General features: G+C 36.1%; 1 protein-coding gene across 15 annotated transcripts in view; it reads right to left on the bottom strand.

The window, feature by feature from the left end:
* Positions 1–22,045, bottom strand: part of LOC311287782 (receptor-type tyrosine-protein phosphatase delta) — a 441,129-nt gene that overhangs the window by 47,734 nt on the left and 371,350 nt on the right. For 8 of the 15 annotated variants that reach the window (XM_084404823.1, XM_084404828.1, XM_084404816.1 and 5 more), the window contains 5 exons: positions 12,952–12,978; positions 11,373–11,490; positions 9,260–9,847; positions 8,851–8,951; positions 8,321–8,577 (listed from right to left, as the gene is read on the bottom strand). In XM_084404823.1, coding sequence (XP_084260949.1) covers positions 8,321–8,577; positions 8,851–8,951; positions 9,260–9,847; positions 11,373–11,490; positions 12,952–12,978 — 1,091 coding nt within the window. The remainder of the gene's footprint in view (positions 1–8,320; positions 8,578–8,850; positions 8,952–9,259; positions 9,848–11,372; positions 11,491–12,951; positions 12,979–22,045) is intronic. The other 7 variants (XM_084404829.1, XM_084404825.1, XM_084404819.1 and 4 more) reach the window with 2 other exon arrangements.

Genomic DNA, 22,045 nt, shown 5'->3' with positions numbered 1-22,045 from the left:
TATTATACCTTTACAGTAGTAACAATAAATGTGATATTTTATTATACAATATGACTAATATCATATTTTTTAAATACAATGGTTTTATTATAAAGATGATTATCTCTAAGGTGAACACCCAACCTAATATTTGTGAAATACCATCTAAATCTTACAAAGCCAGCTATTTATTATCATGTTAAATATTGTGCCTTTAGCACCAACAGCAAGGGCACCTTTTACTCCAGATACCATTCTTTTGCATATTCTTCCGTTATTGAAAACTGAAAATCATTACCAAGATATTTGTCTCAAAATATAGTAAATTTTTTTTATCGATTCTCATTTGCAACATAAATCTAAAACATAAAAAAAAAAATATATATTAGATCAAATTAGCACAGAATCAACTTTGCATTTCTGTCTGCGATCGCATCAAGGATCAGCCACATTTCTGAGCTGAACTTCTGTGGCACACAGTGGTTTAAAAATGAATAAATAAAAATGCGCCTTTAGCCCTGTTGTACCCTACCTGCCGAGAACAGCTTTATCTCGGCCAGTTTACGGGAATTTGCCGCTGGCTCCAATGTAGATAGTGGTTAAACATGCCATACAATTCGCTTTGGGTATACCAGACAGCCAATGTTTGGTCTTGTCAACCCTAACTGTTGTTATACTTATTTGTTTTTTTATATACTTCAAAATGAAAAGAAAAATCGAATATTGTTAATATTGCATAAACAAAAAAAAACTACATTTTTCGACAATATTTTAAAAATATATAAGGATATATATATATATTTTTAAAGCCCTATATCTTTGGAATGCTAGGTGGGGGTGTCTTCAAACTTCTCACGCATCTTCAGGACACACTGTCAATGATCCATACCAATTTTTGTGCTGATACATAAAAGTGTATTTAAAAGTTTTTAAATGGTAGAAAGGAAATTCATCCAATCCTGAATCTGTGGTAACGACAGATTCAACATGACTCAATGAATTCATAGACACCAGGATCTGAAAATTCTGACAAACATTTTACAAGTTATAAACAAAAATAACCATTTTCCAGATTTCATGACCCATAAATACAGTCAATTTCAAAATTTGTAATAGGTGAAAGTAGAAAGTAAATTTATTCTGTAATGGGCGGAGTCTTAATGTAAGACACTGAATGCGATCAGCCTAATAATATAATTTGGTGGAAACAGGAGAGTCGAGGTGCGCATTTAATTCTGCAATGGTTTTATGTTTTTTGGATACAATCCAGGAAAGTACCTGGACATCCCTTTCAGACAGCTTCCTCTTGAGTCGACAGTTACTCCTGTTGGATGTTTGTTCATTCTACGCAGTGGTATGCTGACATTACCTGGGATACCATAGTTCTCAATTTTGAACTCTGATATGTCTCCAGTTATGTTGTGTGGATTGCAATATTTTATGTACCGCTGTGCTTTTGCTCTGCTAATTCAACCTTCACACACTGCTATTACTGATGGAATGTAAAATCAGTGATGGCTGGCAATCAAGTCGCGCATATATAGGCGTGAAACCTCCAACACTATATTGGACAGTGTTTCAGTTTCATTGTCCAACCCCTGTATCAGCCAAAGAGAAAAATGTATCGGCTGATGCCAATAATAAAAAAAAAAAAGGCAAATATCAGCTGATATTTATTGGCCTTGGCAAAATTTCAGTCAACCACAATTTCAAAAAGAATGCAAAAGCACAATTAAGAAGAACAAAAGTTGTGTTACTTATAACTTCAGAAGACATGGATTACAAGGAATGAGAAGTATATAATAGTTTTATGACACTTTTACTGTGATTTTATGTCTTTTTTTAGAGCTGCACATCATTATCCTTCATGGAAAGGACCAAACACACAGGAACAAAAATCATACGTTTGTAACGGAATGAGCTAAATGATGACAGAATTGTGCATTTTGGGTGTACCCCTTTACTATTACTAGTATTACAGACGGCCTTGCTAGAATTCATATGATCCAACACATAAATACTTGTCAACAAACATGGTCTTGAACATGGCAGAAATGTTTGCCATTAACTAATACAGGGTTAATCCAGTGGTGTAATGGAGGTTGCTTGACCATTTTTGCTTGCCTCTTTTTTTATGATTATCTGTACGTGTTTTTATTTAGAGAAACCTCAATATCTCAGGGCACTCTGTAGGGCTGAGCAAATATGGGCAGAACTCTTTACTGCCCTAGTACTTCAAAAAGCCTTTTAAAAGTATACATGTGAATTAAACATGGCACAATGGCCTTCATCATCACAGTATGCTAATGCCTATCTAGTGCAAGGGATTTCATCAATATGCTGATTGAGGACTGTTGGGACACTCCAGCACAGGATGGTTCTGTCGGGAGAGACAGAGTCGTTTGCACCTCAATGACACGTCTATACCATTTGCTTCACAGGACATATGCTTTCAACTACATACTGTTTATTTACAAGTGTTTTCTAATATGTAACTATACCATGTAGGGCTGCAACGACGCATCGACGTCATCGATTACGTCGGCTATGAAAATACGTAGACACGCATGAAATGCGTCGACGCGTCACATTAATTATTTACGTTTAAATATCAAGTAATGGCGGCTTCTGCTTCATGGTGAAAATGACAGACCACGATCATCCAAAGTATGGGAATACTTTAAACTACGGTTTTTAAAAGTTGTGTATGCACATGTAGACTGGAGACCTGCACTCCCGCGGGACCCAACGCAACAGAGTGCGGCGCAGAAACATGGATCTGATGGCCGAGTGCGGGCGCGGGCGGTAATGCACCCGTGTGTGTGTGTGTGCTGGTTGCGGGAGAATAAAACGATTCGCGAGACTCCCGCAAAATAGAATTATCTATAAATGTAACATCTATAAACAAATAAATTGTCATTCATCTGTTGCACAAAAGCAAAAGCAACAATAACAAACAAAATAGAAACGATTTACAGGCCAGAGTCTCTATCTATTTATAACATGTTTGCAGCGTTGATCAATGTAGCCAATCACAGACAGATGTGTTGGTTTCTTGAACGCAAATCAGATGCATTTATAGAACCCCCTCACCGCTCAAAATTGACTTTTTGTTCAGTGCTGAATTCTGCATACTGGCAAATCTTCTGATTATAGCAAACAAAGTGTAGATATTATGAAAGATTAATTGTGCAGCCAGTTTCATTTATAACAGAGATTTGTGAGATCGCGATGAACTGAGATGTCAGCTTTTTAGAAATCATTAAGGGAGAAATCCGTCCCGCGCAGGTCTCTAATGTAGACTTTAAAAACAAACGACTAACGTTATATTTACATTAACAGTAGCCTAGGCTGCAATCTAGTGTATGTGAACCTTTTTGCAGATAAACACAAGTGCATTTTCGGACAAGTTAATTGAGTAAATCATACTCCCACTAAAGTAATTAATAACAGACTATATTAAACACGTTTCCTAAATAGGCCTGTGACTGTATCTTACATTTTATGAAACAGTACCATTAGTTAAAAATTAAGCTTAAAATGCTTCCTGTTCGCATATTTCATAATAAAATGACAATTACCCTTTCTGAATTTTTTTTTTTTTTGTCATCATTCATAGATTTCATGTTAAAATAATATTCAGATGCACTACCCTCTTCAAAATACAGCTGATATATTGTTGTACTTATTTATTGTAAAGTTTGCCAATGGATAAATCAGCTAATCCCAAAAATAATCATTAGATTAATCAGAAAAATAATCGTTAGATTAGTCGACTAATCGAAGAAATAATCGATAGATTAATCGACAACAAATATAATCGTTAGATGCAGCTCTAAACCATGTTTGGTCTCACCTGACAGCTTATAAACTGAAATGAATGGTGGTGAACTTAATAGAGATATTGAAGTATCCTAATATACAATCTAGGTACTATTGGTTAAACATGCATTGAGGAGAATATGTTAATGTTCTTCTCCCCCTCTTGATCACCACACATTTACCTCATCTTTTGGTTTCATGTCGGTCAGTTTCGGTGTTGGTATTCCACTCATGTTTAACAATGCTTTGCTCAGGGTATAAGAAGGAAAGGTAACTGTTGATCTAGGAGAAAGGCTTTAACCCTGCCACTCCCGCACACCAGTGCGTAACCTCATACTATTAGAAAGACTTTTACGGCCTCTTCTGCACAGCAGTACATTATTTGTTACAACGAAGTTTTCTATACAGTATGTTGTTCCATTCTACTGTCTGTGTATCTAAACATGTAACTTAATACATAACTTTGCCTGCTTTAAAGGCTTTGAGAATTTTTCCTTTTATCACTGATTATGTTGAAAGCTAAAGTGATTGTAACTTCCGTTACCTAAACGTTCAGGTTAAATCCTACGGTTTCCTATCAGTTCTAAGACAGACCTTCTCCTTTAAAGAATAAGAGGTTAAAGAATAAAAACAACTTAAATGGAGTCAGATTAATTATATTGGAGTCAGATAAATATTTGAATTATATACGTCATCCTTCAACTGCCTGTTCCGATTATTGATTCAAAATAGCAGCGTAAGCTTCCAGCCTTACACTCCGTAGCTACTTAAAAGAAAAACTGATCTCTAGTGAAACTAGAGTTTTTGCTAATTAAAAACTCATTTTATTTCACCTAGTTCCGAAGACAAGATATCTCATTTTCGTTTAACATACTAAAATAACTCAAACTATATAAACTGATTTTTTTTTTTTTTTACTATATATATATAGACAAAAATAAAATAAAATAATAATAATAATAATAAATAATTAATGAAACATCTTGTTTAATCAAGACATTAAACAAAAATCAAAATGAGAATATACAAATAAAATAAAATATACAAAAAAAATATATATATTTAGTTATTACCTCTGTGTTTTTATTTAGGGAGTGGTAAATTACGTTTGTTGTGCAAAAAACTGAGGTTTAAATTGAGATTAAACAACTGGAGTCACATGTATTACTTTTATGATGTCTTTACTACATTTCTGGACCTTGGAAGTGGTAGTTGCATGGGCTGTCAATGGAAGGACAGAAAGCTCTCAGATTTCATTAAAGATATCTTAAAGGGTTAGTTCACCCAAAAATTTAAATTATGTCATTAATGACTCACCCTCATGTCGTTCCAAGCCCGTAAGACCTCCGTTCATCTTCGGAACACAGTTTAAGATATTTTAGATTTAGTCCGAGAGCTTTCTGTCCCTCTATTGAAAATGTATGTACGGTATACTGTCCATGTACTGTCCAAGTGACTCCAGTGGCTCAATCTTAAGTTTATAAAGCGACGAGAATACTTTTTGTGCGCAAAAAACAAACAAAAATAACGACTTTATTCCACTATTAATTTCCTTCTCTCTGGGCCTCGAGTTTTTTCCCGTAGTTTTTTGGCGCAGCGCATCTGTGTTGCACGTCACACGCATCACACACATGACCTGCGTCGGCCAATAGTGAGCCTACGTGTGACGTACAACACAGATGCGCTACGCAGTCATACTACGTGAAAAAACTCGAGGCCCAGAGAGAAGGAAATGAATAGTGGAATAAAGTCGTTATTTTTGTTTGTTTTTGCGCACAAAAAGTATTCTCGTCGCTTTATAAACTTAAGATTGAGCCACTGTAGTTCACTTGGACTACTTTGATGATGTCTTTATTATCTTTCTGGACATGGACAGTATACTGTACATGCATTTTCAATGGAGGGACAGAAAGCACTCGGACTAAATCTAAAAAATTGGAACGGCATGAGGGTGAGTCATTAATGACATAATTTTCATTTTTGGGTGATCCAACCCTTTTTAAGCAGACAGTCTACTAATACTCAACTAAGAGTTAGTTGACATGTAGTTGCAAATGTACTTATAGTTAGTAGAATGTCTAAAGTGGATCATTAAAATAAAGTTTTAGACATTAAAAATAAAAATAAAGCTAATATAAATTACAAAAACAAACAAACAAAAATAACTACAACTTTTACTAAAATTATGAGAATATCAAAATACAATCTAATTCCAAATATTAACAAAAACTATAATGGTATATCGATAGTACAAAAAAGAACACTGTAACACACATTACAAGGTACTACATGCACATATATAAATATTTTGCCCATTGCTGTTCCTTAGACTTGGATTAGATTTTAAGACTCTTTAGGTCCCCATAGGAATTTTTCCAAGGCCTCCTAATTGAGAACTACTAGACCTAGATTATAGATTAGATAGATTATTTTGTCAATCATAAACATAATTACTTTGAAATACTGTTTATTTTTAGTATTTGTTATGCTTAAAAAAGAACTGTTCATTTCTCAAACATAAACAAAGTAGGTTTTTCCCCCAGATTTCTACTAGCTCTAGCTCTGCAACCAGAGGAATCTCAAAATCATATATTTTTTTAAAAACAGAATGCTGCCATAGAGGAAATTTCAGGTTCATATCTGTTCCCAAACCAGAGATAATCAACCCCAAAGTTAGGGCTGCACGATTAATCGCAATTTACATGTAATCGCACTTAAATCGAGATGGCTTATCGCGATTTTAAAATCGCAAAGGCTGCGATTATTTTTTATGCGCAGTAGTGCTGCACGATTAATCGTATCGCAATCGCGATGTCAAGCCTACGCGATTATATGACGCAAAATGCTGCGATTTTATATTAAATAAACAAATTAGCGCTGTTAACGCACTTATTAATGCAAATGCTTTTAAACCATTCATGCACGATAAGACATAAAAGAACGAGCTGCCTGTGAATGTCCTCCTGACACACACACACAGATAGACGCGCGCCAGTATCAAGTTCTCTTTCGCGGTAGAACGAACACACATGTATGCCAAAATGAACGCGCTGCCTGTGAATGTCCTGACTGTGACAGACAGAAAGACTCGCGCACTCGTGCGTGCGCACAAAACAGCAAGACAGAATACAGTTCTCTTTCGAGCTTGAACGAACAATAACACAAACAATTATGCCAAAATGTCTTTTTGTCGAGTGTCATAACATAAGAGTAGTCTTATGATGAACATGAAGAGTTGTGACGACTCATGAAAGAATGAGGCGCGTGTGAGATCCGCGCGTGTGAGAAACACTCACTGCTCTTGACTAAAGAACTTTTTTCTTTAGGCTGATTATCACTAATCTGTGTGTGCATTTATTTTCCTTTAGAACCAAGCAAGTTGACTCATGAAACCATTTGTTTATTATATCGCATATTGCAATCGTAATCGCAATATTGACCTCAATTATCGCAATATGACATTTTCCCCAAATCGTGCAGCCCTAATGCGCAGTTTGTCATTGATGTACGGCTCTGTAAACGCTGCTCCATCTGAAAGCACTGTGAGTTTGAGTCACTTATAACGTGCATTTGAAAAAACAACACGCGTCAAACATCTTTCCAAACCATGAGAAGCATTTATGAACCTCTTTTTAATAGCATGCAACATTTAATAACATGCATTTACTCCAAACTCACTTCATAACGACAGTTGAGCATCCTTCTGTGAGATGATGTGCCTTCTTACACAGAATAAGGCAGTCGTGTATTTATAAGTCATGTTTAATCAAAGCGTTTCAATCTTCTGTTTATTCAGCTACAGCGATAGAGATTTCCTGGAATGATGCGCATTATTGTACTTCTGCGGCGGGGCATATTTATCGTGTTTGCATGAGAGCGCCCTCTGGCGTTCAAATGGGGCAGTATTTACTACCGATCAGCCACACTCCACTGACAAGCTGCGCATAAAATAATCGCAGCCTTTGTCAAATCGCGTGCGGTTTTATTGCGATTAATCGTGCAGCCCTACCCAAAGTCAGGAGATTTGTTTATTTTATTAATTATCTTATAAACATTATTTCCCTCATAAAAAAATTAATAAAATAAGGCACTATTCAATCCTAAATTGTTCTGCATGCACACTATACTTATATCTAGGTACGAAATATGCAAAATATGTATATATGTACATGTACCTTGTAATATGAACTAGAGATCAGTGTTTGTTCAATGATCTCGGACCATCCTAACTCGAGATATTGAGGTTTCCACAAACTTCTGTATAACCCACAATCTATTGTGTGCCATGACACAAAAACCTCCACTTTGGTTAAATCAAGAAAATAATAATACAAATAAATAAATAAATAAATAAATACATAAATACATACATACATAAAAATAACACATAGTTGATTATTTAAAAAAATGATGGAAACTAAAAATGGTCAAGCAACCAACTTTACAATTTATGGACCACTTGAGATGGACTGTCTCAATAAATTCTCTCAATAAAACACAAAGAAGAACTCTTACTCACTTGATTTTCTCTGCTGTCTGCACCGTCGGCAGCTCAACCGTGACCATGCCGTCCGAATTGGTCTTGCCAATCAGGTACGGTTTGGTGCGAAGTATGTCAGGTGCTGTCATGGTAGAGACGCGGTGCTGCAGACCTCCGGCACTGTTCCCACGGTTGGTGAGCAGGAATGAATACTGAGTCTCCGGCTGAAGGTTGGTGATGAGCTTCTGCGTCAGCTTCCCATCCACCTCCACACTTTGACCGTTATCATACAAGATCTGGAAGGAACCACGTTACGCCAAAGCATTAATGTGATAGAGCATTTTAATGGACGCAAAGGCTGCTCCTAAAGGTAGGCAAGATTATGAAAATACCATGTACATCATTCAGAAAACAAGCTGTGTACTACAGTGCCTTTAGCATACTTTAAAAAAGAGTGCTTGCTTATTATGGAAATAATATAGTATATATAAAAAAAAAAAAAATCCAAACCGCTTTGTATTGTTATCCAGACTGCATTTGCAGGTTAAATGTTTCTCATAGTCTCTTACCGTAAACGGCTGTGCAGGGTTGTAGTTCTCGGGAATCTCCCACGTCAGCAGCACCGAGGTCTTCATGGCAGCTCTCACGTGGAAATTTTTTGCAAACACTGCTAAAAGAAATTTGGGGCAGATGAATTAGACACAGAGCTGGAGCGGTTCTCTTACCACCTTTTAGGAAGGCAGCTAGTCATCAACAGCCTTACCTGCGAAGCATTTCACCTGCTACCTCATGAGGACTAGGCCAGAACTAGAACCTTACCTTGCGGCTTACCATTGACTCTCCATAGGATGCTATTTGACATGAGCTAGTTATGCTAGGGGAATTTTTATATTCGATTTGGTCCTGAGAACCACACTCTTTCTCAAAGGTTGAAGAAGGAGGCAAAGGTGGGCCGAGAGGGTGTTTTGAGCCCCCTACCTTGGTTGACGGGTTGCGTTCTGAACTGGACGCTAGGACTGTAAGGACCAGGGCCCTTACTGGTGAAGGCACACATTTTAATATCGTAAGTCGTGTCTGCTTTAAGGCCGTCCAGCATGACGGTGGACTCAGGTGCTGTGATGAACAGTTCTGAGGGACTGCGAGGGCTGTTGATGTCTTTGTATTGAAGGGCATATTTGATAATGGCTCCGTTGCGCTCGGATAACGCCACCAGCTGCCAGCTGACCTGCATGGTGGTCGTTGTGCTACTTTCGGCTATGATGCCTTGCGGGTAACCGGACGGCGTGTCCTCGGGTGTTGTGATCTCCTTCACCGTCTCCTCTCCGAATCCCACCTTATTGCGGGCCGAGAGGCGGAACGTGTAGGATGCCCCCTTGTGGATCTCTTTGGTGGTGTAGTGGTTCTCGCGCTCCGAGAACTCAATCACCGTTAGCGGCTCCACGTCCTTACGGCCGAATCGGAGGCGGTAGCCTTGCAGTGGGCCGTAGGTGTTGGGCGGCGGGTGCCACTGCAGGAGCGCTGTGCCCATGTTTGTCGGACTCACCATGAGACGAGGCTTTTCTGGAACTGAGGATGGACAGATGACAAACCAGGGTTATTATACTTTACTAAAACTATGACTGAAACTATTAACAACAATTCTGTTCATTAATAAAAGCACAAAAAATAAAATTGTATATGTATGTATGTATATTAGCTGAAAAACTAAACAAGAATAAGAAATGTTGCCTTGGCAATAAACTGAAATAAGTTAAAACATTAAAAATATTAACTGGAATGTAAAAAAAAAAAAAACGTAATAGTAGTATTAAAAAAAAAATTCTAACAAATAAAATCACCTAATTTTTTTATTTTTTTTACTGCTCCAACAGCAAAATGAGTCTGTGTATGCGACTTTGAGATGTGTTTCCTGTCAAACATCATTTATCCTTATTTTCTTAATTTTGTTAAACATTTTTTCTGGATTTCTTGATCTTGATATGATTTTTATTTTTATTTTATTTTTTATATATATATATATTCGTTTTTATACAAATTATTTTGTTCTGCAGATAATTTTTTTTTACTATTCTGTTAATTCAGAATAGCAGAGATATCTCCAGTTTTAAAAATAATATTATCAAGTAGGCTAGGCTATTTTATTTTGGTTTGCAGTCAAAAAAAGTGGTAGAATTAGCATAACTTTACCTGTTTCTGAATATTAATTTAAATGTTGCACATAATAATTAGGCCTAATCAAAAAGCACAAACATGGTCATTGTAATTAAAACTAAAATACAATTTCGTTAAATTGCAAACGGATGAAGAAATTGTGTTGCTTTGAATATCTCATGCACGCGTTCGGAGTTTACAATGTTGGCAGCTCCGTTACAGCATATTAGGAGCGTTATACTTTGCTTTAGATTAAAAAAAGAAAAAGAAAAAGAAACATCGGACCTTTTGAAAAACAAATAGGCAAGACACCTTGACATCAAAATGCATTCACCATTCTTACAATCGCCAAATTGGGTTCTGTTCTGTTCAGTTGTATTCAACAGTTCTCCTCACGAAAGGAAATTTGTTTCAAACACAGATGCGATAAGAACACTGTGGAAATTATTAGCAACACTAACATAACAGCAAAGCTAATGTTTTGTTCGTTTAAGCTCAAACTAACTAAAGTAAAATCTTTAACGTTTCAATCATTAAATTAAACTAACTGAATCGCAGGCTATCATTAGATAAAGTGCAGCCAAACTCAACATGACTTGTGTTAACGGTGTGTGTTGGGGGCGGGCCTTGGGTAGACGATATAATTGGATATCACGATATTTTTTAAGGCGATTATCGATAAAATATTTGTTACATATCGCCCAGCCCTAGTACGCAGTATTCTTTTCTTTTGAAAAAGTCTATTTTCCTGACAGATTTTTCCATTATTTCCTTAACTCCTGCGAGCATTTCAAAGTCAGAGCTGTAGGTGACTGGAATTACAATCGCCTTCATCACAGTGAGGGCAATTATAGGCATTCACTGGTAATGGCTGCAAGGAGAGACCTGCTGAATACTACAGAGTCCACAGGAACAGGGGCGTAAACTGCTCTAAACCTACCGGCTCCGGTGGTGGTGACCAGCTTGGGTTTGCTGCGCGCTCCGTCACCCTTGGTGGTGTAAGCGGCAACGGTGACTGAGTACGTGGTCTCAGCGAGCAAGTCAAAGAGGACTAATTCCTGGAAAAACACAAGGACATTTTTAACACTGACTGCAAAAAAAAAGAACAAAAAAAGTTTTTAAATCACACAGAAAAATCAGTAATGCAATAATAAAAAAAAAAAAAAAAAAATATTTAGCCTTGTTCTAATGTCCATGAATCTGGATTGTTCTAAATAAACATATGCATGTCTGTAGGTAGTAATTGGCATAATAAATGCAATAAATAAACATGTAGGGCAGTGGTTCTCTATCTTTCTGACTCCAAGGCCCCACATTGACAGGGATAATATTTGAAGGCCCCCCAAGATATTTCGGGTACTTCTATAACGAAATACCTGCTCATTTTCAAACTTTATTATTTACAGAAATGAGAGGCAATATACATTAATATAATTAAATATTTATAAAATCATAAAAATATTCAAAATTATATTTATAATAACACTTACTTTAATTATGGAATTATAATTGTATTATTTTTTACAATTATTTGACAACAGTTTTAATAACTAAATGTTTTTTAGGGTTTACATTTTATTTTTGCTTGCATGATTACTCTGATTACCGAAAAAAAAAAGAAAAAAAGAAAAAGGTTTCTCTCTCTCTCTCAAATAGCGACTTCTTGGCAAATTTTACCAGATACAATATTTTAGAATTTGACAATAACTAGAAAAATATATATTTGTTATGGAAATATCTATGATTTATATATTTATATATATATATATATATATATATATATATATTACATACATATATATATATATATAAATATATCTATTGAGAATTCCTCACATATCCAGGTTTTCCAAGACTGTGGTAACCCTGGTTCTTAAATAAAAATGACAGGGGTTGAGGGAATTTATTAAAATTAGACAATATGACAACGGGTTATATCTTGAGTTTTAGCAGTTTTAGCTTATTTTATAGTATATTTGGTCTTAATTTAAATCATTTTAAGCTGTCCCATATTGGGCCCCGACCCCCTGGTTGAGAACCACTAATGCAAAGCCTTTCATTCATTTATGTAAAGGCCATTCATCACTCATTTCATAGATCCAGCAACTATAATGCACATTATTTTGTTTAAATAAAGTATTACTGAGTATTCACTATTCAATTTCTTATTATAATATTATGCATACACATTTTCAATTAACACACTGCATGTTTCAGTGACTTTGCATTTGTTTGCTGGTGTACAGTATGTGTGATTTCTATCCTTTTAATTAACTGCAAATTAATTAATAATAATAATTAATAATAATTCTATGTGATAACATATCCAGGTATACAAGTGTCATTATTCATATAAAATGCATTTTTAATGATGAGATCCAATGCTGTCTTCAGATAGTTATGGTTAAGTAACATTAAACATCTAGCAAATGAGGTGTATGTTTGCAAATCATGCATGGAATACAGAAATACAGTGAATGTGAAGAATTGAACGCAGCTGTTTTCTCAAATGTACTCACATGTTCAGCTGAATCATCATATTCCCACTGATGCCCAGACCAGAGACCAGAAGGAGGAACAAACAAACAGACAAACAAAAAAAGAGGTTAAATTACACATGAAGATACGAGAGCGTTTGATGAAAGCGTGTCTTTTATGTTTCTGTGAGTGAGCAGATGTTAGAATGATGAATGATTCATAATTCTGGAGGATTCAAACAGTGTCCGTGTCTCTACATTGCACTTTAAGGTCAGGATTAGGGCTGCACGATTAATCGCAATAAAACCGCACGCGATTTGGCAAAGGCTGCGATTATTTTGTGCGCAGCTTGTCAGTGGAGTGTGGCTGATCGGTAGTAAATACTGCCCCATTTGAACGCCAGAGGGCGCTCTCATGCAAACACGATAAATATGCCCCGCCGCAGAAGTACAATAATGCGCATCATTCCAGGAAATCTCTATCGCTGTAGCTGAATAAACAGAAGATTGAAACGCTTTGATTAAACATGACTTATAAATACACGACTGCCTTATTCTGTGTAAGAAGGCACATCATCTCATAGAAGGATGCTCAACTGTCGTTATGAAGTGAGTTTGGAGTAAATGCATGTTATTAAATGTTGCATGCTATTAAATTACATCAATGACAAACTGCGCATAAAAAAAATAATCGCAGCCTTTGCGATTTTAAAATCGCGATAAGCCATCTCGATTTAAGTGCGATTACATGTAAATTGCGATTAATCGTGCAGCCCTAGTCAGGATGTTACTGTATGTGTAGTGTGAAATCAGATGGGCCAATCTCATTGTCTAACATTAAATCACATATAATCAAACAGATAACAGGTCTATGCTGTGTATGTAAATTATGGTTGATTATGGCACATCATCATTCACCTCACAGGGGAAAATTAATGTCTAGGGAAAGTCTTCATGTCAATCTTGAAGATATGAAAAGAAGGCTATTTAAAATTGACTGCCTACTTTCTTACAGTTATTAGGGTAAAATATACCCCTCATCTACTAAAAGTATGTGCAAATAATGACTTTAATAATGAATAGCTGAATACAGGGGTTAAAGCAAAAAAAAAATCTTTTGACAGAAAATGTTTCCTCGGCCAAACCCCATTCCACAGCCTGTCACACACACAGTTTAAGAGCAGTTTTTTTTCTTCTTCTTGTAATAAGGAGTATAAGTGAGTACATGCTTTACCTTCACAAATGAAATACTCAAAGAACATTTGCATTTAAAGAAAGGCCATTTTGAACTGTGTTTCTATTATTTACACACTTTATGAAATTTCAATGTTTTCAATCTAATGCTTTCACAAGACTTGACTCTTTGTGATGTAGTCATACAAATAATTAACCATTTGCATAACTTTAACACAAGTTTTTATTTCTCAAATAATAAAAGCCAACAGAGCTTTTGCCGCAAAGTGAGCTAATATCACAAACTATACATAATATAATATCTGGTTTTAACCTAGCCATTATAAATAAATAATATAATGTTATTTTTTCATTTTATCTATGTTGATTATATGAAAAGTGAACAGCATGAGCTACCCTGGAAATCCAGAGTTCTCGTGAGAGCACAAGTTGAATTTGCTCAGCGAGTTTACTCTGGCGTCGGGTAATGATGCTCATTAAATATGCCCTTGTATCCGAGCTGTACCAATCACATCGAGTTATCTGATATAGGCGGGCCAAACATATGACGACAGCGCTGTGACGTCGAAGTCATTAGTAAACATTGCAAGATGGCTATGGATGAACACCAGTTGTTTGAAACGGCTTTGGCCGCTACAATGAACGAGTTAGACTAGACTTTTTATCTAAAAGAGGAACAGAAGATGGCGCTCGAATCGTTCCTTTGCAAGAAGGGCATTTTTGCTGTTTTGCCGACCGGATACGGCAAGAGTCTAATCTACCAGTTAGCTCCGCTGGTAGATAAGCGTATGGGGCTTGTTGTTGTGATTGGTCGTAGTGTTATCCAATTGCGTGCAGTGACATTTTCAAATGCATGCTTGGTGCCGCCCCTCGAGCTGGCTGATTTTCATTAGTCGATGCCAGACATTAATCTTTCAGATTTAGGTCTGGATTTCCAGGCTAAGCATGAGCAGGGTCGTACGCAGGATTTTATAAATACCGAGGTCCTTGCTATAGTGATCCTGCTATGGGGGTTCGTTCGAGTATCTTGTTTTTGGACTAATCAGTTCATTTAATGGTTCAATTGTTCACTCATAAAGACAGTCACTTGTCACCACCTACTGGCTTAATGATACAAGTTGCGCAAACACTCCCAATGCTGATACTGGTGAAATATAACATATTCGAGGACCATATACAAATATTAATATTTATACAATACTACTATTATGGCATTATAATTAATAGGTGCTTGTGTTGTTAAATTGAGCTTATATTTTCCAATGTAATAAGCAAAGAACATTTATATGTGTTAAATAGAATACATTGTAATAATGTTAATCTCATGGGCACAGTATGCAATACCTGCACTGTAAAAATGATTTTGTGGTGAAGTAAATACTACAGAAAAAAAAACATTGTAATTTACATGAAAAAGTTAGTTCAGGCAAGAATAAAAAAAATAAAATAAAAAACAAGTATATTCTATATTAGTACTCAATTCAAGCGTGTAGAAATGAAAGCGTAAATATCAACGTTATAAAATTAAGTAAAATTACTCAACTTTTCTGATACTGGTGTTCCCATCATGCACTAGGCCTTGAATAATTAATGAGGTTGATATTTCACTGGTTTCCAGCTGTATTTACACTGTTTTATCATTGCTTTTGTTGTTAGGATTAGTAACTTGCCATTTTGTGACATTTGGAGTTAATTTTCTACTCAATATGACATATTCAAACACCAAAACGATCCATCAAATGTTACCATCATTGTGTATTGTCTACCAAGTATTGAGGTCTCTGCGTTCAAATAACGCATAACTTCTGAAATGTAGATATGGTGTCTCACACAATATCTATTGTATTAATTACTTAGATATTTCAAAGTAAAGCATATACTTTAAAAGTGTGGTTTAATTCAACGTTATATTGTTTGAGTGAAATGTATTACAAATGAAACTTCAACTAAATAGATATTACTCAACCTTTTACTAGCCAAGTTAAAATTTATTATTTTCTTTATTACTTTCACTTAACTTAAATAGAGTTTACTTAATTCCATGTGTGAAATTTACTTAAAAAATATGCGAGTGAAATTTACTTAAAAAATATTTGTGCAAAAACTTGCCAAAGAAAAATTAAGTAAATTTTACTTCTTGTTTTTTTCAGTGTGCTCTTCCTCTCTCATCTCCATCACATTCTCTCTTTCTTCTTCTCGCAGTCTCCTAATCTTTACCTGTATATCTTATCTTCCCAAAGCTGAGCTTTGATTGATACAGTCTTTGCAAACTGATTGTTTCTGGTGCTCGTTTAATACTTTTATCATAACAGTTGTTTGGTTTAGCTACTTACATCTCGAAGGCCAGACTCGCACTATATGACCATTAACTGAAAGCATCGTGAAGCGTGAAGGCTCGCACCTTCTGTGAACAAAGCCCTAAAGCCTACTTTGATTAAATTTTTTTCACCTTGCCTGGGAAAACAAGCGAGTGTTGCGATGGCGTCGCTCTCTATTTGGGCGCACTTTTCGCGCATCTACATTTAAAATAAAGAACGTGAGAGCGCAAACATGTGAACGGCCCCTAAAGCAGCTCAGATGAAGTCATTACCGTGGCGATATGCAATATCATTGCAGCACCAAAGCAGAGTTAACATTAGGCAATTATTTCACAACCTTCATTATATGCACTTCGAAAAATGACAGAGGTCCTGACCTCGGGGACCTCAATGGTGTACCGGCCCAGGGCATGAGTAAGATAGGCGCATTAGATGCGCAATATATCGGGAGACATATGGAGTGGGTCAGACATGATTTTGACCACTTCATTAAGTTTTGTTTAGTATAAAGATTTTCTTTATAAATGAGAAGCAAATATAGCAGACAATATAATCAGGACATGAATCTGTATAAAATGTGCATTTCTCTCTATAGGCGTGTTCACTACATTTAGACATTTTTGTGTAATTATTTATTGTAGAATACTTTCCAAACCATTACATATGTGACCCGTCACGGAAACCAGGGACACAAGTCGGCAGCACAACTTTCGAGCAAAATGAGAAAGAAGCGTTTTTTTTCAAAATTGGTGATTTTCGTTTTTTTGCAGAATCTGTTAGTTGAGATCACGAAGAAGCCTCTCCATGTTTGAGATAGCAGTATTGGTATATTTAAAAGCGTACATTTTGATGTTGAAATCGGCTTGTTTTTCGGAGATTCTAGCACGCAGTAGGGGCGTGTCATTGTCGGTGTGTATTTCCATACTGAATAAGCTGGCGTGGCTACTTATTATGCAGCGCTCTGGCCGGCTCTATCTGATTTCAAAATTCAATGAAGATGGACGCCAATAACATTACGATGTCCAGCAATCGATTTAAATAGTAGGTTACATGGGGTTTAATTTGTCGTTTAATGAGATGTAGCCTAATACATGTTGTCAGTGCCAATACATAGATCCGCCTATAAAATTTACGTGTAGATGAATGGTACAGTGGTAGAGCTTTCGCCAGCTGTGTCAGAGGTTGAGAGTTCGAATCCGCCCTGGTATAGTTTTTTTTTTTTTTTCTCGTATAGTTTTTTTTTCTCTCATCAAAACGATTATGTTCATCAGTGGTTGTATATCAAGCAGGGACACGCAAACGTTTGAATTATTTTGTTATTTCAACAGAACGAATAGAGAGTATCCGCAACGCAACGGATTGAAGCGCGCGTCGAGTGAAGACAATGCAGTGTGTGCGCGTGCCACACGAGTAAACACTGTATCTGCGCCACTGATCGCAGCGGCAACGAGCACTTTGATCACTTGATAAAAAAAAAAAAAAAACACATTTCAGCGCTAGTATCTTATTTAAAAAACGAACGAAATGAATGCTCTGCCAGTTAACTGGAGATGTTTTATTTAGAGAATTTGTAGAATTGGTACATTCAGGGGGGAGGGGGGGACGGGGGAGCTTTACAGGGGGTATGACTTATCTAAATGAGATGTAAATGAGCCCTATTGTCATTCCCAGAAGGGTGAGAACTTGCCAATCTTTAGAAGCAGATTTCTACCATTTCAGTTTTTTTGAGTGCCTACCTTCAAATGGCCACAACTTCTCCAAATATTATCAGATTTCCATGTGTTACACATCGTTGGAAAGCTTGAGTACTACACTTTAAGAATATGTGAATAACTCAAAATGCCCCAGAACCGACTTGTGTCCCTACTTTCCGTGACTGGTCACATATAGTATTATAAATGTTACATATAGTATTATAAATTCAGACTTTCATGATATAAAAAAATAAACATATTAGAATAACTTTTAAAATGGAGTGAACACGGAGCAGTTTTTCCATGAGCGGGAATGGAAAACTCAGAGTGGATCCGGAGCGGAGTGATTACAGAACACTTAGAGTGGAGAGAGGAACATGCTTTCGCTCCACTCCAGGCTTTGATCACATCCCCCTCAGCAGGGTGAATACACCTCATCTTTCATTAATTTAAGACCTATTCAAACTGAAATTAAGACATTTATTACACTATTTGAGAAATGCAAGCATATTTACGGCCTTAAAATTATGAAAAGTGAATTTAAGACATAAGAACAGGCGGGAACCCTGCAATTAACGGAAATCTGTCGTAGCGACAGAGAACTTTTATCCCTGTGAATAGCACATTATCCAAGTATTCATCAATTTTATTTTAGCTGTCTTTTTTCTCCATGTTTTTTTTTTTTTTTTTTTTTTGGTCCCCAGCTCGGTTATCTGGATACTCAATATTGATTGGGTGGATGCAGTCTTTGAACAGTTTATTTTACAGGTAATTTAATTGTCGTTCTACAAGAACACACACATGCACACAATGCTGTCCTTTGATTTACAGTTGTGGTCAGAATTATTGGTACCCCTGGTAAATATGATCAAAGATGGCTGTAAAAATAAATCTGCATTGTTTATCCTTTTGATCATTCATTCAACACATTTGCAAAAATCAAAACTTTCCTTGAAGTAAAAGAATTTAAAGTGGGGGGTAAATCACAAATCACCTGACAAGAGATCAGAGATCATTCCTCCATACAGAATCTCTCCAGATCCTTCAGATTTCCAGCTTCATGTTGGTGCTTCTTCTCTTCAGTACTCCACTCATTTTCTATAGGGTTCAGGTCAGGGAACTGGGACGGTCATGGCAGAAGCTTCATTTTGTGCTCAGTGACACATTTTTGTGTTGTTTTTGATATTTGTTTTGTATTGTTGTCCTGATGGAAGATCCAACCACAGCCCCTTATAAGATTTTTAGCAGATTCTGTCAGGTTTTGATTTTTTATGTTGGTATTTTCTAGAATCATACCATTGTAGCGTCTGGACCAATCAGACACACACAAATTATACATTTATTTAATGAATAATCCAGCAAACTCACTCTTCCCAACAAATGCCTGTGAAACTTCCCCCAAAAACTAACATCCCAAATGAAGCTAACACACTGGCAGAACGCGGTGTCTTGTTACAGGACACACAGAGACTGATAAGAGGATTTTACGATCCAAAAGAATGTCCAGAAAGCTGCGACTCTTCCTTAATTCTCACTGAGAAGGAGAAATAAACCCTGTTAATTCTATATATTCTATATATAACCATTTGAGAAATGTGTAAACATGTATCTAATTTTCCGATCTCATGATTTTCCTTTAATGTGGTTGTCTTTTGTATTCTTGTAAACTCTATTGGGTTAATATTTCAGACTTTGGATAATATGCTTAACCAAATCAAATGTGTGGCATTTTTGGTATCTATAAACTCCAATCTTCATCCCAGTTTTGTTAATTTACATTACATTCTGCTAACTTTGTGACACATTAGTATTATAAGCATCTTAAAGATTCTTGTGTTAAACATCCAATCAAATTGCATGTTCAAAGGGACAATGGGTCGTAAAATTTCCCTCCAAAGGGAAATCTTCTCATTGGCTCACACAGCTCCAGAGGTTGTGCCATCTTCACGCTTTAAAGTCACTGATCAGCTCTTAGCTCTCGCTTAGTCCCTTTCTGAAATGCTGACGTGAAGATGATGCTGAACTAGAAGCCTCTAAGGACCCACCAAGCTTGTGCCAGGCTGCGGCCTTGTCTTTCCATTCACCAAAGATACTCTGACTACCACTGGTTCTCTCTCATCAAGACCACATCAGCAAAGATCAACTGGAGCCTCAACAGATTGCATCAGGACAGTTTAATTCAAATGGGCGAGACATGCAAGTATCAAACTTAGTCTCATTATTTGATACATTAAGTATCCTTACCCCTTTAAACAAGGGCGTGTTAGAACTAAACTGATGGGTTGCTCAGGGCTGTTGATCTGCTGAATTTCAAACAATGCTATAATTTCTTGCTTTCCTGTATTCTGCTTCAGCTCTCTTTCCCTTGGTAAACTGTATGCATGTATGTGTGTGTATGTTAGAGTAGTTTAAGTGTTTAGACAAGTTAATAAAATCTTGTTCATGTCACACGTAAAGTTGTCCGTGTCTCAAGCTCATAACTGGAGTCACTAATCATTTAAGATTTTGGCTACTGCTCTTAGTAGTACTGTAAATTAAGAAAGACATTTCCCATGCCCCGGAAATGTACATTTCTTAGAGTTAATGAACAATTAATCCTGAGTGTTCACGGGACAAACAGGTTAACTGATTGTAATATTAACTTATGACAGTAAGTTAATTATATGAACTGATCCAAATATTCATAATCAATTATAACCAGTTATTATTGATTATTAATATTTTATAGAGCTAATTTGCTACATTATGTATCTGAACAATATGTCCAGGACCTCCAGCAAAAAAAAAAATAGGCCCAGAACATTAAAGATCCAGCGGTATATTTAACGATGGCCATGGGGTACTTTTTATCCCTGTTTGCACCAAACTCATCTGGCGGGTTTGCTGCCAAAAAGCTCTTTTTCTTTTGTTTCATCTGACCATAGAATCCAGTCCCATTTGAAGATCCAGTTATGTCTGACATCTGAATATGCTGGAGTTTGTATTTTTTTCTTTTTCTTGAAACCTTCCCAAACAACGTGTGCTGAAGGCACTAAAACTCTCTTCCTCGCCATGTATTAAGACAATATACACACGTCCTTTTACAGGCAGATTCGTAACATCTCAAGTTGATTGGAACTTCTTAATTATTGCTCTGATGGTGGAAGTGGGAATTCTCAATGCTTTAGCTATTTTATTACAGCCACGTTCTATTTTGTGAAGCTCAACAATCTTTTGCTGCACATCAGAGCTATATTCTTTGGTTTTACTCATTGTGATGGATGATTAAGGGAATTTGGCCTTTGTGTTTCCTCATATTTATACTCTGTGAAACAAGAAGTCATAGCTAGACAATTTGATGTTCCTAGTCACACTGGTGTGCTTAAAAAATTTTTTCCTGGGAATATACTTCAGAGATATTTTACTAAGTTTTAGGAGTGCCAATCATTCTGGCCAGTGTGTTTTGGAGAAAAAACATGTATTTCATAATGCGATTTACACACACTTTCAATTATTTTACTTCAATTAAAGGTTAGATTTTTGCGAACAAAAGGATAAACAAAGCAGTTCATATTTACCAGGGGTGCCAATAATTCTGACCACAACTGTATCAATACAATAGTTGAGAAACTGAAAAGTTATAGCATATGTTTCTTTCTGTTTAAAAAAAAAAAAAAAAATTAAACTAAATAAAGGTTTTTTATTTATTTATTTATTTAGCCTTATCCAGAGTTATTTATTCTTTCATTCAAACATGAAATAAACAATCATTTTAATGCAGACTTGGGCTAATGTTAGTGTTTCAATAGACACATATAAACTTTTCTCCTAGTATTGTGTAATTATTTCTTATTATAAATTTGGACATGTAGCCAGTCTATAAGTCTTATCACAACATAGCAACCATCATTATCGCCCTAGAAACCGTATAAGCCCATAAACCGCCCATTT

This window comes from Rutilus rutilus (assembly GCF_951802725.1).
Source record: "Rutilus rutilus genome assembly, chromosome: 3".
NCBI lineage: Eukaryota > Metazoa > Chordata > Actinopteri > Cypriniformes > Leuciscidae > Rutilus > Rutilus rutilus.
This window is presented reverse-complemented; position numbering and strand designations above follow the sequence as displayed.